The 17218-nt window shown below is 31.3% G+C and overlaps 1 protein-coding gene and 1 non-coding gene across 2 annotated transcripts; both read left to right on the forward strand.

Moving 5' to 3' along the window:
- Positions 1-2297: 2297 nt before the first annotated feature.
- LOC110092906 (protein LOL2) lies at positions 2298-14400 on the forward strand. The gene is made up of 7 exons (XM_020817603.2): positions 2298-2629; positions 5470-5587; positions 11193-11300; positions 12830-12939; positions 13019-13093; positions 13987-14058; positions 14162-14400. The coding sequence occupies exons 2-7, from the start codon at positions 5470-5472 to the stop codon at positions 14201-14203; spliced, it is 525 nt and encodes a 174-aa protein (XP_020673262.1). The 5' UTR covers positions 2298-2629; the 3' UTR covers positions 14204-14400.
- Positions 14401-16871: 2471 nt separating this feature from the next.
- On the forward strand, positions 16872-16945 carry TRNAV-AAC. The gene has a single exon. It is a non-coding gene; the product is annotated as a tRNA-Val (tRNA).
- Positions 16946-17218: the final 273 nt, after the last annotated feature.

Below are 17218 nucleotides of genomic sequence, written 5' to 3' on the forward strand. Positions count from 1 at the left end.
GAATGCAATAATGCAACATTTTATTAGAAGCATGTCCAAAACTATTATACCATACATCAATTGAGGCAATTATTCTTCAACACCAATAAGAGCCCCAAAAAATGGTTCAAATTATATGTTTGCTTGACACAAACCACTATATAAAGGAGTTCATACTTTTTCTAAGAAAATAATCCCATAAATCATTAAGAAAATAAAAACAATCACTAATTAAGCATCAAACATTTTCCAATACTTTTCATATTACAAAACATTATCCTTTATTATTAAAATAAATTCAAATATTTGTATTCTATGATCTATATGTTATTGTGGGTGAAGCCATAATCACAACAATAAGGACAATTTGCTCTTTACAACTTCAACAATTTGTCACAATTATTTTGTCATTATCTTCTCTCTAATAGAAAATAATTAAAAGTAATCACTTACCTCATATGATAATAAATAAACTATTAAAATATATTGTTATATAATTTTGAAGAACTAGCATTATTGAAGACCATAAAATTTTGAAGAAAAATTATGTAAATAAAAAGTTTGCAAAACCATGAAAATTGAGATGAAGGATTCATTTGAGACGGTTACAATTTTTATAAAGTTATAAAGGTGATTGCGGTCTAAAAATCGAAACAATAAAAAAGCTGTCCCAAACGAAGTCGAAGTTTTGATAAAATTTTGTTAACACAAAAGATCAAATTAAACCTATTGCGTCAATAAAATTTTTATTTTTATTTATACTATAAAACTAATGTAAATCATAAAACAGATGAATGAATGTCATTCTAATCTCGTTATTGAGGCTTCATTTTGGGACAATTTTCTTATTGATTTTTGAAACAACTTTTTAGTACAAAATTTTTTAGTTAAAAAAATTTTTGCACTAAAAAGCTACTTTAGAAAATAGTAAAAACAACTGTCCCAAACGAAACCAAAAAGAAATAATGCTATAAAAGATCAAACTTGAATTGAATCTCAGTATAGAATTATAAGAATATCAATCTGTCCTTAATGAGTATCAACAATTAGTGAAACAAATTAGCTTCAATAATTTTGTTGGTTTGGCAAAGACAAAGAGTGACATCAAAGTTAGTTATTTTGTTGTTTTAGCCATAGTTTTTTAAAAATAATATATTAAGTATTAATTAATCATACTCACATGATTCCTACTACGAGTACTTTACTTTTTATTTATTTATTTATTTCTTTCATAAACAATATAAGAAAAATCTCTCTAAGTGATGTGGAACTAAACAACTAGTTGAATCATGTGCGTGCATGATGGATTACTTTCAAGATAATTTTTTTTGAAAAAAAAATTATATACAATATTCAAATAAATTTGATACATAATATATAGATATAAATTATATATTAGTATAGAACATAAATTGATAATAATTTATATTAAAATTATAAATTAATATGTGAATTAGATTTATATTAAATGTGAATAAAATTTAAAAATTGGTTTAAATTTAAAATTATAGAAACTATTCTTTTTATCTTTTTATTTTTTAAAATTTGTAGTAATACATTTATATTTTTGTATGATGATTATATCGTCATTATTTCATTTAGAAAATACTTAAATTTAAAATTATAAGTATAACCTAGTTATATATGTATATTATTTTAAAATATTTAACATGAATTAGAAATAGTTTATATTAAATTATATACTTATATGTAAATTAAATTTATATAAAATATTATTTTAATAATATTGTTATTATTATATCATCCATTGTACAACTCTTTTTAATCCATAATTTTACTTAATATATTAAAAATTAATAAAAAATTGTAATTTTGATTTATTTAAGCTAGCTAGTGAGCTGATGAGCTGAGTTCAATCCAATTCGAAATTGAGCTCATGGCTTGATAAGTTCAACTCATGAGCTCACTAGAGAGTCAAATTTGAACTAGCTCATGACTTGGCTAAACTCATTAACACGTCGAATTTTAGTAAACTTTTTTAAAATGTTCTTCCTAATACTTTGATTTGGATTTTGTTAATTTAAATAAAAAAAATTATTAGATTTTTATTAATTTAATCTTTAGATTATCTTAATGTTATAACAAATTGTTCTCATAATATGAATTTTTTCAAATTGGTAAGAATTCTCAAAGATCAGATTATGGCCTTAGTTGATCATATCTGATTTTGCTGATAAAAATAATGTATTAAAAAATCCCATAAAATTTTATATAATTTCAGGTATTTTAACGGGGCTAATTGCAAATAACATCAATATATGTTATAGCTGTGAGGGGGCAAAGTAAGACGGATCAAATCATCTCTCTTCTCGGTTTCTTCTCCTTACAGTCTTATAATTCTCATTTTCTCAACGGCAACAACACGCTTTGGGGAAAGGAAATCAAACGAAGAAGAAACAAATAGGGTTTCGTCTCCAAATTAGCCTTGGAAGAGAAGCAAAGGGAAATCGAGACGATTGATTCTGAGCGTGTTAATTGAAGGTACTGTCTGCGTGATTTTGCTGCTGGGCTGTTGTTTTTTTGTTCCGGATCGTTGCTGGAAGCAGAAAGGCAAGGTCTTGCGGATCTGCACGATTTTCCTGTTTGGAATCCCGGGCTCGTACTGATTGGACGCCGTTGTTCTTCGGAGGTGAATTTTCGACTCTATTTGCTTTGAATTTCTATTTGGAGTTGTAAGTGGTGTTTGATTTTTACCTGGAGTTGTGATAGATGTTGAATGATTAATGTTTCCATTGATGTTACACCTGTGTTCTTCACGGAAGAAAAAAGTTACTCTTTTAAAGTTTGAATTTAATTCATGTAGTTAGTTTTGTGAAGTAAATTGCAGGATTCAGCATTGGTTTTCTTGTTATGAATTTTCTTCGTGAAGTTTCTTTAAACTTAGCAGCACTGAATTGCCTAGTTGTCCCTCGGCAACATGTGTGAACATACCAAAAAAATTTGGCTGATGGGTGGTGATATGAGAAATTATGGATTTGGGTGTAATGAAAAATCTAATAGAAAGGAGTCTATTGAGATCAAAAGGATATTATATAAGGCATGCTTTGAAGGCACATAAGCTATGGCAGCTAAGGCAATTAGCACAGTGCCTAGGGCCATTTTAAACAACTTTCCTTCCGCCCAGGTGACCAATTTTCTCCCCTCAACACATCCACAGACGCATTCCCATCAGCATTGGCATGAAAACTGAATGTAATAATGCGTTTCCTCCACTTGTTTCACATTCTCCTGGTTCTAAAAGGTGCAAGATTTCATGATTTTCTCTAAAAGGGATGCCACATTGTTTTGTTGCATATTGGCACACCATAATGTTGGGGATTCATTCTTTAGCTTCACTGTTTCTTGCTATTTTTATATTAATTAAAATATGGATATTAGCATTATCCTTTTCTTTATCATCTTACGCTTTGTTATTTTTTTTAAATGGATGGGAAAATTTTTGTTTTCATTTGCAAAGGGAGATATATAAGTTTTTCAGGTGTATTATATCACTGGTATATATATCTTTGTGAGATTCAAACTTCAATGGGTCTCTGCAACTAATGATAATGTACAAACAATTGCCACTTTTGTTTTAATTTGGTTAGAAGCGAGGAAATTGGACTGCCACACCCCTATATATTTCCAAAGCTACATTAATCGCTTAGAATGTTAAATTATAAGAGCAACTGACATCACTAATCCCTCCCACTATCTTTGTTCATGTACATGCTAGCTGCTTAACACTTTTTTCACTTTTATGCAAGTAGATAATGTAAAAACATTTAGCTTACACATGGGTTTAGCATATCATATGACTAGAATCTCAATATATCTTATTAAGCAAATTGCAAAACATAAAGAAAACTTGCATTTGCAAAACTGAGAATGTTTAATACATGACTTTATGTGTCATCAAAGACTCTGATGAATAGTAAGGAGGATAAGTTAAGAGGAGTGAGTACAGAAGAGGACTTGTGGTAAGTGGAGTTGAAATTGAGAACAGAGGAATATTTAAAGAGTTTTGGAGATTTGATATAGTAGAAAAAATTTCTTCATTAAAATATCATCATCAACATTACCCATTTTGCAACTATTTGGAGTAGGGTTAATGAATCCTCCTCTATTCATAATGTTTGGTGTTGCATGAGGTGGTATTATGTTTTATGGACAACTTTTAAGTAACTTTTAACCTTGTAATTTAATAATTTAAATAGATCTAATTAATTATTTGAAAGAAGTCTATTTAGTGTCGATTATTATTATAAATTAATAGATATATGTAGATTTCACATGGAAGAAAATTTATTGATAATAGCATGGATTGACTACTTGACCACTATTTAGTGGCTATAAAAAAACATGACTAGGAATTCAATGTTGTAAAGCTTATAACGGGCTATCATGATGCCCCATCATCATAAGCTTAGAGTTGAGGTTGGGTTTTAAACCAAATAAGTCATGCCAAGCAAGAGGATTGGTGAGGGAGAGAGAATATGGGGGAAAACATGGAGAAATGGATGTTGAGGCAATGATGGATGTATGGAATAAAAGAACACTATTTGATGTGAAACGTATATGCGATGGAGGAGTTACTTTAGGAAATTAAAGAGATCCATTGGAACTTAATAACCCAAAATAAAATTATCATTTATCTCTTCAATCAAATATAATTTATTCAAATGGAAACATACGTAATAAAGTGTGACTTCTTTATAATAGTTTTGCCAAGTCTTAAAGGAAAATATGGTGGAAGAGCTTTAAAGTTTAACTGAATATGAAAAACACATAATAAGCCACCAATTTTGATAGAACATGAAACCTTAATTATCATGCCATTATAGCGGAAGATTTTATCAAATCATACCAAAAGTTTGTTGCATTCTTGCGCTTTTTTGCTATGGGTATGGATGTCATGATGAAGAGGTATATGATTATGACATCATGGTGAATCTTTGCATGTTTTCACACACATGTGCACATGTGCTAGGCATTTGTGTGTTTCCATGTCTTAATAGCTCACTCATGAAGAAGATTGGAAGACCCTCTTATTGCTAAGATGAAAAATACCCTTACTTTTTGTAGGCTTGTGTGTATTTGCTTGCTGCTATCCTGAGAAGGTTGCTTTTGAATCATAGGAAGAAGAAAATCTATGAGCATTCATATTGATATAGTGAGATGCTGATCATAAAACATATTTCCTCAGTGTTACATGTCCTGCTATGTTGATGTTATGCACTTATTTCTGTTGTGCTACATGTCTTGCATTAGATTCAAGAATCTGTTTTACTAGAATGACATGGAAGAATTAACAGAAGCAAAAAATAAGACTCTTTTTAGTCCAGGAATGTTTGACATGGATGCTACTGGTAATTTTCTTTGAACAGGGTGCTTGCTCCCTACTTATCGATCTGCATCACTTCATATCTCCATTACAATAAATAATTTAATTCTCGCTTTATGATTAGCTTTGGATTGTTGGAATTGCAGATGCCTGGTGAACTTGTCTGCTCCGGTTGCAGGAGCTTACTCCGTTATGAAAGTGTAACAAATAGTGTTCGTTGTGCAATATGCAACACAATAACTCCAGTGCTCCTGCAGTCACAAGGTTTGCTTTAATTTTCATTCAGACCCTCGGTGTTTGGATCTTCAATTAGAATTATAGAACACTTTTCTTATTGAACATGCCTTCTTGAACACTTGAACATCAGTTAGGAAACCCTTGATAGTTTTTGCTTGACCATGACCATTATGTTTAGCTAATCATCGATTTCATGCATGCTATAGAAATAACACAATCACACTGTTGATGTTCAGTGATAGAGATACATTTTCTTATATTTATGTATGTTTTTTTGTATTTTATTTTTCTTTATAGATTGATATACTTAGATGTATCAAGTACCAACTATACGCTGATGAGAATAAGTATCTTTCCTTGTGCAAGAGAGTGACAACAAAAAGTTTTGATTTCGTAGAGACAATCCTCTATGACACATTTAGGGCTGTCAAAAACGGGTCACGGGTCGGGTTCGGGTCCAACCCGAAATTGACCCGACAGTGTTCAACCGACCCGTTTTTGCAAACGGGTCAGTTTTCCGAACCCGACTCGCTTTGGGTATATTTTATTAAATTTTTTTATTTAATTCAATTTATTTAAATCTAAATCAAATTAAGGTAAGATTTACTTCAATTAATTTAAAATAAATTAAGATTAATTTAATTTGGGCAACAATGTTTATAATTTTTTGAAATATCATTTACTTATTTCATAAAAATCCCTTAAAATCCTCCTAAATTAATTAAAAACGGATCAAACCGGGTCGATTTCGGGTTTTCGGGTCAACCCGAACCCTACCCAGTTTTACAAACGGGTCGAAATCCCTAACCCGAACAGACCCGGTTCGGGTTCGGGTTGACCCGAACCCGAATCCGAAATTTTCGGGTCGGGTCCAATATTGACACCTCTGGACACATTCATTTCAGAGTTGATTTCTATCTATTAAAAACTTTGAAAGTACAATTGTGTATAATACGTGTGGATAAGATAAAAAATGTAACCAACCCAAACCCCTTAATGGGATCCCATGCCTTTCTTTTGACCCCACAATCTTTCCTTTCTTGCCAAGTTCCTCCATTCCTCCCCGGCCAACAACCCCCACCCCTGTGCCACGAAAAACTAGCAATAGAAATAGCCTTCTCCACGACATGCAACCTTCTATTCCTAAAATTTCTGCCATATTAGAAATTTTTCCTATCTTTCAATGCCTTATTAGTCCAAACATCTGAAGCAAAATGTGTGAGCAGACAATTAACATCAAGAACTTGTGAAAAGGTTTTCATAAGTTTGAATACAATTATAGCTATTATATTAATCAAACCTTAGGAGCCTACATATAATTTACACTTAAATGCGTGCCAAATTTAGTAGGTTCTTAATTTGAGTGCATATCTTTTTAAAGTTTTTGATAATCTTGAGGGATGCCTAATAACTCCAAACTTATGCTTTATATTGCCAATATGTCACGTGCAGTGAGAAGCTTTGATCACAAAGAAAATTTTGATCTTCCTCTGCCAATCAAATACTCATTTCTTATATGTTTCATTTGATTTTCCTGGTTGTGCTTGTGTATATGGGTGCTATTCAATATAAGGTATCCTTCAACAGTCCCAACTAGCTATCTTTATAACCTTGCGCAGTGTCAACCAACATCCAATATGGATATATTTTCATACAAAACTAAAGTTATTGGTCATTTAAATTTTTGTGGATTTCAAGGTCTATACTCTATATTCATAACTGATAATGCAAACTTGATGCATTGCATCGATCTTTTGTATTTTAATATGTATGTGGATTAATGGGAGCATGTATATGTATTGACTTTGGTAGTAGTTGAGTGTCAAATGTTGAGTCTTGAAGCTGAACATGCTCTATACATTCATGTTGAGTGATAATGCAAACTCGATGCATTATTAATATTCATTTGAGCTAGTTGGAGTTTGCTTTTGTATTGATTTTTCCGTACTTGATTGTCAAATGTTGAGATAAAGCTGAACGTACTACACATTTGTCTTCTTTGTGTTAAATTTTTACTCTTGAAGATCTCTAACAATCTAGCATAAATCCAGTTACTTAGTTTTGTGTATTTTTTGTAAGCAGCTCTTTAAAAAATATAAAGATATTGTCTCGACGTTGATCTTGATGTAATCCTATTTGATTAGAAGCTCTTTATTCACTTTACAACTACTCTCAATACAGTCATTGCACCATTATGCATATCTTTGTAACTTTAGTGCAACTTAATACACTTTTTTCTCTTTTTCACCACAAAATCATTTCTCACGTTATTTATTCACATATCTCTTCAAAATTATATGAAGTTTGTTAACCCAAATATTCCGACATCTTTCATTATTCTCCAAACCTCAGCCGGCATCTTATCAAGATATCTGAGATTGTATCTTTTGCAAGCATCAACATTGCTAATACAAAAAACCCTATTTGATCGGAGACTCATCATTCCGCAACTAATTCTAATAATAGTCACTATTTTATCGTACATTTTTTTGATGCCTACCACATAATCTTATACACATTCTTTTCTTTAGTGCCCACAAAATCAAGTCTGGCATTTGTTCATATCTTTTCAAGATTATTAAAGGCCATATTATTATGCTTTCATTACTCTATATAATTACATTAACAATCTTGGCACAAAAAACCAAACATGATTTTTGTAAGCTTATGTTTCAATACCCTCTCATAAAATTTTTAGATGACTCATAAATATAAATATCATAATTTTAGGCGTCTTATTTTAAAAAACGCTACAACAAGAATACTTTTTTTTTAATTATTTGGCACCCTTAGTCTTTAAGATCTCTTTGAAAAAAAATATTGCTCAAACTAGTCGAACATCATACATAACTCTTAAAATCTTTATAAACGTATCATTTGGAACTTTACCATTGACTTGACACATCTTCAAAGTTTACTTGAATTCACTTTTTTAGATCAATCTGGAGAAAAAATCATGCTAAGAAATTATTTCTTTTGATTTACTCATGCCGTTTGGCTCAGCTTTGAAGTTACAATTTTCTATCTTACAAAATGAATAACTTCTTATTTTTTATGTTTCACAAATTTATCCTAGGAAATTCTTTCTTCTGATTATTACTTATAGATATACCTCAAACTACAAGTCCATATTACGTGTTCAAATTTTATCCTCATATTACCTTATAATATTACCTTATATTATTTGCAGCAAAAGAATTTTTTCTTTCCAAATGTATAGAAGGTTTGTTATTTGGCAACTTCACTTTCAACGGTAACCAAGTATTTAATCATTTCTCAATTTATGTTTTTATTATTGCAAGATCTTATGCAATTATGAAATCTAATATAGCTTCTCCCATAACGATACTTTCTTCTATTCCATATTTGTCATTAATCCACTTGTAATACATCCCACAATCCGCATGTCCATTTCAACCATCACCAATGATTCTTTCCTTTTCATGAGATATCTATTGCAATTATCCATCCATTTTCTTACTAAATTTTTGTTTTTGTTTTAAAAACTATTTTACATCTTGACAGTATAAGCATCAAGTTCATTTATAACATCATTAACCCTATGACCTCAACAATTTTTTTTATCCATTTATCCACTGTTCTCTCCAGTTCATTCCTTCTGTCATTCTCGTTATATAATATCCAATAAAGTTTCCTAGTTGTCTTTGTATTTTTTTTTTCCTTTCATTCGTTTCTTTCAAATTTACAATAGTATTTTTTTTTTTATCTTCGTGTATACTAATATTTTATTGAAGTTCCTTAAATTCCATGTAACAAATTTGCTCGTTATTTTGGATCTAATTAACCTGTACTTATTTTTTAATACAATTGAGTTGGCTTGTGGCCCCTCACTTTTGATTAGGGCCCCAACCAAACCTCACGTAATTTTCATTGAAGTTGTGCATATTATATTGCTAATTTCCTAGCCAATTTTTGTGTACTTTCTACTCCTTGGCACTAACTAATGCAATTAAGATACATTTCATGCATTTTTGGCCTAAATTATATGATATAGTTAACCTAACATCAATTTTCAATCTCTCTTATTTGGGCTTTGGATTGACGAGGATGATTTCACACGGGCAACTCCTAATTGGAGCCGTAAGCCTCAAACTAAATAAATTAACCGGCAACTTCTAAGGAAGCCATAAGTCCCTATCCAAATCAAAATCACACGGGTAACTCCTATTTGGAGCCGTAAGCCCCAAACTAAATAAATTAACGGCCAACTTTTAAGTGAAGCCATAAGACCCACGTTTTGGAGAATTGTTAAATGAATTGCAAATGACCCTAAAATCCAAATCTAACTAAAAAATAAAATTTAAAATCCTCGGGCAGCCTCGCTGTAGAGTCGGGTTGTAAGATCCATCTTTGTGCAACTCATAAATAGAGCAGTAAGCCCCATTCTAAAAAAAAATCTTCGGCTACTTTCTATAAACCCGTCCAAATATATTTGTAAAGGGTTGAAGTTAAAACCAAAAGCTAATTAAAAAATATCCTTAGGTAGGCCGTGGGTTTAGCTAAACCATCCATGGTCCACTTAATCCTAAACTAATCTAGAAGCCACTCGACGATAATAGGACATTGATGCGCCTTGATATGAAAAGTAGCAACAAACTCCAAGAGATTCAACACAAAAACAGATTTATATTGATAGAAAATCAAATACGAACAAAGCAAGAAACAATGATCCTCTTTTGAGAGGATGACATTTTCTCCCAAACCCTAGACGCCGCTAGGATCCCTCACAAAAAGAATGCTACAACACTCTCAAATCAAATTTTGTATACAAACATAACATAAATCCTACTACTTATCGCAAACAATGCAACAAAAAATTCCAAAACAACGGTCCCTCAATTTCCTCGCAAATCAGCCATCTCTAATTAGGAAATATCTCTTTTTTTTTTTTCTTTCTTTATCCAATTTAAGCTATATGCATGTCCTTGCGAAAGCCTTAATTATAAATGAAAGGCAAGAGTTAACTTGATCGTTATCCAAACTGTCTTATTTCACTTTGACCTGTTGAATTATAGTGTCATTTTTTTACTGGATAAGCTGCATCAATAAAAATATATTGGAGTTCTGTTACTTATACAAGTGTGGCATGTCCTTCATGATTCCTAATGTTACAAGAAGTGCTGTATCTTCACTCTTCAGTCTAGTAAGATATGGTGCGGGCAGTTGTCTTTCTGTAGGAGAATCACTTCGCTGGTGAATACGCTAGCTTCTGGCACAAATTTTTGAAAATTGGGAAAAGTTGATAAGTGTAATACCTGATGATGGACAGTTGGGAAATCACTAATGATTATGTTTGTACCAGCCATTTTTCTTTCTTTTGGCATCAGTGATGCTATCGGTCATCATGAATGTGAAATTTTATGGAGATTTCAACATATTTTACATTTTGTATCAGTCTTTCTCTTGTTTTACAGTCTTTAGTGTTTATGGGATTGCTGTCGGCCATAATAAGATTATCCATACCTTTATTATACTAATCTTATGCATAATATTATGGTGCAATTGCTATTATCAACTTTGATAGCATCATCCATTGTATGAAAAGAATTCACCTACTCTTAGTATTTTCTATTTAGAATTAATGGTATGACAGAATTGTTTGATGATACAGATGCAGCCCAACTTGTTTGTGGAGGTTGTCATAGAATGCTAATGTATGCTCGGGGTGCAACAAGCGTCCGGTGTTCCTGTTGTAACACCATAAATCATGCTAGATCTGGTATGAAAATTTTTTAGTCTTGAATTCATATTAAATATCTACATGCTTTTGATGCTTGAATGGTGAGAACCAAGTCAACCAACACAAATTGCAGTTATCCATGCTTTCTTAACTTTATTAAGAGTTTATGTTATTTGACCATCCTATTTTACTTAATTTGAGATGCCTCTACTCATCTAATTGTTTGATGACGATACACGACTTTTTTCAGTCTTCTTTTGCGGTAATACTTCTATAATTGAGTACTGATATCACTTTTGAGTGTGCTACAGTAGATAGTGTCGAATCTGAGGTTAATTTTGTATAATTATCACAAGAAAGGTGATTATGGTAGCCTCTTTGAAAAATTATTCAATAAACAGCCTAAAGGCATCCCCTTTGTGTACCACTGTGTTGTTAGGCACAATGTAGCTGTTAACTTGCTCCCAATAATAAGACAACCTTTTTATCAGGATTTGAGGATATGATTAAAACATAAAAACAGGAAACTTTGATTTTCCTTGGCAATTTCTTAAGCATTTTTTTGTTATATACTAGTGTTATCTTTAACTTTCTTTTTTCAATCTGGAGAATGTTCTTAATTCTGTGGTTGCACATGTATTTCATTGAGGTACTTCTGTTATCTCTGAAGAGGATGTGCAGAAAACATGTATGCTTGTATGATTTAGAAGGAATATATGAAATTTTCTTGGGTCGTAAAAAATATGAATCTAATGGGTTTCAAAATTGTATTTATTTTAAGTGAACCTAAACATAGGAATGAAGAATTATTCTTTACGATTTTTTATTTCTTCCTTGCTCGAACTCCACTGAAGGAAGAATGAAACAGGAAACCAAAAAGAGTGGCAAAAGCGGAATTGAACAAACTGTAGGGGCCTAAAGTCGAATATGCACAACTACACCTAAACTTTTCATGTCAGGGCTGGCAAATCCAGTAGTGAGGTAAATCATACCCATGGCTAGGACTTTATATCAGGAAGTCCTAATAGTTTTCACTTTTCACTTTGATCACTATTGATTAATTATTTGACTTATTCAAGTTATCTAACAGAAATTGGTAATCAACTTTTACTCAGATGCTCTAGTGCTTTCTTTTGTTCTATCCAGGTGATCAACAATAAACAAGCTTGTGTTTGTTGTTGTTGTAACCTTTATGTAAGCTATTTTCTTGCTAACTACGTATCAAAATGGTGCTCCCCTTTCCCATGAGTTTTCTATTATCTTTGGATGTCCTTTCCTCCACTAGGTTTTACGTTTCCAATTGATTTCTAGAGTCTGAAGCCTCATCTGCATCTGTTCAATGGATTCATGGAGAGTTTCAAAATTATATGTCGTCTTAGATAGAACTTCAAACATAAAGTTGTGATTTCTAAATTCTGAGATAATAAAAACCCACTTCAAAGTATTATTGATTCGGTTTTTTCAAATATCATGTGCTCATCACTTCGTGAATTCAGCACTGAATATTTGTGTATTTGTTGCACTTCTATCCTTCTAAAGATTAATGTTATATCATTCAATTTACGCAGCAAATCAACTTGCTCATGTGAACTGTGCCCAGTGCCATACAATGCTTGTGTATCCTCATGGAGCACCTTGTGTTAAATGTGCGTTATGCAATTTTGTTACTAGTGTTGCGGTAAGACTAACAACTTGTACAGTTCTTTCTTTAACCTCATAAAAGCATTTGTTTTGATTCTGATTTTCTTATTGTGCAGACAAATAGTGGAATGGTGCCAATCCTAGTAAACATGCCAAATGGAGCCACCCCAACCCATCCATCCACTTCAGCTGTATGTTATATACTTTTACCACTTATTTTCTTTTGAAATTGATGGCAATACAACTAGGTGCGTTAATGAGCCAAGTTTGAGTTAATGAGCCAAGTTTGAGTGAACTCAAATTTTTTCAGCTCGGCTTGTTTGTTATGTATACAACAACAACAACAACATCAAGCCTTTGTCCTACTATGTGGGGTCGGCTACATGAATCCTTTTTCTCCATTGTGTCATGCTAAAAGTTAAATTCTCATTTAAATCTAATAAAAAAATATCATTTCTAATATTTTCTAACTAAGTCTTTTTAGGTCTACCTCTACCTTTCAATACATAAGTCAAATCTAATACCTCAACTTTTCTAACTGGGTCATCGGAAGGTCTCCATTTAATATGACCAAATCATCTAAGGAGACTCTCTCTTATCTTATCATCCACTGGAGCTACTCCACCCTTTTCATGTATATGATCATTTAGTATCATATCTCTAAGAGTAAAGCCAGTCATCCACCTAAGCATCCTAATCTCTGCAACACTTAACTTAGTATTATGCTTCTCTTTTAATGGCCGACATTTTTGCACCATAAAGCATTGCAGGTCTCACCACTCATCTTATAGAATTTTCCCTTAAGTTTGAGGCGGACTTTTCTCTTGTTTGTTATGTATACGAGCTAAAATATTGTTATCTGTATTTGGCTAGTTAACTTGCCATTCATGAACATAAAATCGACTTAAAAGCCATATAATATACATATCACCATATATATAAACATAATTAAGCCATTATTGAGCTAAAGCAATCAAGCTGATAGGATTGAACGCAAATTATGATCTTTTATGACAATCCTATCTACAACATCTCATAGTCTTACATTATTTACTGACCTGCTTCTTCTTTTCTATGCTTGCAGCCATTGCCAAACTCGAACAACCAGACTGTTGTTGTTGAGAATCCTATGTCAATGGACCAAAGCGGCAAGCTGGTACGATTTCTTTCCTACATTTTGATTTACAGTTCCGACTGTTTCCATTATAAGTCTATAGTGAAAAAAAAAACTTTATTTTATTTATTTATCAATTATATAGGTGACCAATGTTGTAGTTGGAGTAACCACAGGAAAAAAATGATTCTTCTGTTCTGATACTCTGATACCTGTAATTGCTGTGCCATTACGAAACAATCAGGACATGAACTAGTGTCAAATGTCTCTAGGCATATAGCCTGTAGCGTTATTTTACAAGGAAAAATATTTTTTCTATGTACATTTTTGTGGAAGATTATATATCAAAATATTACTAGTCATCTGAAGTTTGCTCGTTTTCTGGAAGCTAATATTTGTTATGTTATGTACATTTATGTTTTTCTCTCTTAAATAGATTATTTACTCTTTCTGAAGTTTTTAGAGTCATCTCTATAGTGAACATACCAAGCCCAATAGTAGATTATATAGAGTAATTCAGGCTTTGCTTGGGACGGCTTTTTTATTGCTTCTTCAAGCAGTTTTTTAGTATAAAAATTTGAAATTTTTTTATTTAAAAATTGCTTTAAGAAGCAATAAGAATTTGTCCCAAATGAAATCTCAAGCCGACAAAAGCAATTCATCGACACATTCAGCCATAGAAGATGAACAGAATATGTACTCACCAAAATTTGGCCAACCTTAAGTTAAGGTTTCGTTTGGTATAGTTTTCTTACTGCTTTCTAAGACAATTTTTTTTTGAAATAGAAATTTTTATTACTAAAAAATAGTTTTAGAAAGTAGTAAGAAAGCTATCACAAACAAAGCTTAAGTCAGCCATTGGCCTCATATAGATTCATTATTTATTCGGAAATCACTGATGCTTATCTAATTTAATAAAAGAGTTACATTTAACAAATTTTTTTTAATGATCAAATCTCTAACTTCCTAAGAAAAAGAAAATTCTGAGCTTCTTTTCAGAATTTCTTCATGTCTCTCTCGATCTTTGTTCTCACGTTTCTAAATATTTCATGATAGCTAGTATGTTCTGATGTTATCTATGAACAAATTTTAATCTAAAAATCTAGCTGATTTTTGTTCTTAGAACTATGAGGATGTGATTAACTGATTATGAGAATAAACGGCAATTACATAAGAAAAGTGGGATGAAATTGAAAATTTCATTGATTAACTTATTGTAGCAATTCTTAGATAAGACCCTTAAAAATATTTTTAAGGAAAATAATATTAAATGAGTCATTTTTTGAGTCAAAATAGGATTGTCGGGTCAACCCGAATTTGACATGTTTAATAAACAGTTCGAAATACATGACCCGAACTTCGCCCCACTATTAAACTGGTCAACCCGCATTTGAATTTTTCAGCCCAGGTTCGAGTTGGGTCATTTATTGATACCTTTAATTTAAGCTCTATTTAGGATAGCTTTTTTCATGCTCTACTTTTTTGGAGCGCAACTAAAATTTTGTTTGTCTATTAATTTCTTACTATTTTTTAAAAATTATGTACTATAAAATTGATTTTCACAATAGCTTTCAAAAATATTGCCTTACCACATTGGTTTTATAATCATTTTTACAAAAACTTCACCAATCCAAATAGAAAATTACATTTATATTTTAAATTAAAAACAATGTGTTTATTAAAATTAAGATTTTTGTCCAATAATATATATTTGGGTTTGTTTGACAGTGCTTAAGCGTTTTAGAAAGTGATTGTGAAGCTATTATTATTTGAAAAACAACTTCTTGGAAATCGACTGTTAATATTATAAATATGTTTTTTTTTTAATCGAACAACTCTTTTCTTAAAGCTACCACATATCAGCAACTCTTGTTATAAAAATCAAATTCAAACCACAAAAAAATATAGAAAACAACGAGCAAATTTTGATGTATTTGAAATGTTAGTCTTTTATAAATTTAATGTATTTGGAATTTCATCAGATTTAGGCGATTTTCAAATATACTATAAATTTATTGCTCTTGTTGCATCTTGTAATCATCTTTTCCATCGCCATAAACACCCGTTGCCACAGATGCTAGCCATCCCCCACCGCCCTCGTCTTTGTTCATTGTCGTCGCCGCCACCTGTCTCTAGCCACCATTATTATGCCACTTATCATCACATACTACTACCACCATCAATCATCATTATCTACTACCTCCAACCCTTTTTTGTCATCCACCACCGCAATTGTCGGTTATTAATCACCATTATCTTTAAACTTTGTATTGTATTTATTTTACTTCAAATAAATAAAATTATCACATGCATTTATTTTATCCTTATCGAACAACTCTAAAATATTTCAAATACACGACAATCCTTTTTTAACCAACCAAATATTCGCTCATATGCTCTTTCCAGCTAGCGCGCTATGGTCTTACCCATCCTAGCAAGCACTCATTTTTTGGTCACTTGCCATATTTTCCTACTTCTTTCCGGTATCCCGTGGCTATTGCACGATTTGTTCATTGGCATTTACAACTCATTTTGATCTGTTTGTTCAGAGCTTTGAATTCCAATCAAAATATATTGAATATCAATCTTGTGTATGAGATGTGTGTATGAATTTGTCATAATTGGCCTAAATGTCCCTGAAAAAAAAAAAACTTTCAAATGTCGAAGACTAAGGTTTCGTTTGGGACGACATTCTTATTGCTTCATAAACTACTTTTTTAGTGCAAAAATTAAAAATTTTATACCAGAAAGCTAATTTAAGAAATAATAAAAAGGTCGTCAAAAAAGAAACCTAAAATCTCACTCTTTACCATTAGCTGATTAAAAAACTACTTTTGTGAACATAATTAAAATATGGTGTCGTGGTGTAGTTGGTTATCACGTCAGTCTAACACACTGAAGGTCTCCGGTTCGAACCCGGGCGACGCCATCCTTATTTTTCCAGTGAATTTTTTTTATTTTTTATTTTTTCGACTCTTGCGCAGGCGCAGGTCATTTAGTTGATTTAATTTAAAAATTATATATTTTTTTAAATAATATATTTGAAAAATTCATTAATTGATTAAATGTAATTATATATTACATCGAGATTTTAAATTTTACATGTTTTTTTTTTTTTTTTTTTTTTTTTTTTTTTTTTTTTTTTTTTTTTCTTTTTTTTTTTTTTTTATTTTTTTTTTTTTTTTTTTGTGTTTTTTTTCTT

Source organism: Dendrobium catenatum, unplaced genomic scaffold (assembly GCF_001605985.2).
Source record: "Dendrobium catenatum unplaced genomic scaffold, ASM160598v2 fragScaff_scaffold_43, whole genome shotgun sequence".
NCBI classification, from domain to species: Eukaryota; Viridiplantae; Streptophyta; class Magnoliopsida; order Asparagales; family Orchidaceae; genus Dendrobium; species Dendrobium catenatum.

What these genes read in the sequence shown, in the direction of transcription:
- LOC110092906 (XM_020817603.2), top strand. Translation starts at nt 5,470, where the DNA reads ATGCCTGGTGAACTTGTCTGCTCCGGTTGCAGGAGCTTACTCCGTTAT. An exon ending in CATAAATCATGCTAGATCTG is followed by an intron (nt 11,301 to 12,829) that starts GTATGAAAATTT and finishes CAATTTACGCAG; the next exon opens with CAAATCAACTTGCTCATGTG. An exon ending in TGGACCAAAGCGGCAAGCTG is followed by an intron (nt 14,059 to 14,161) that starts GTACGATTTCTT and finishes TCAATTATATAG; the next exon opens with GTGACCAATGTTGTAGTTGG.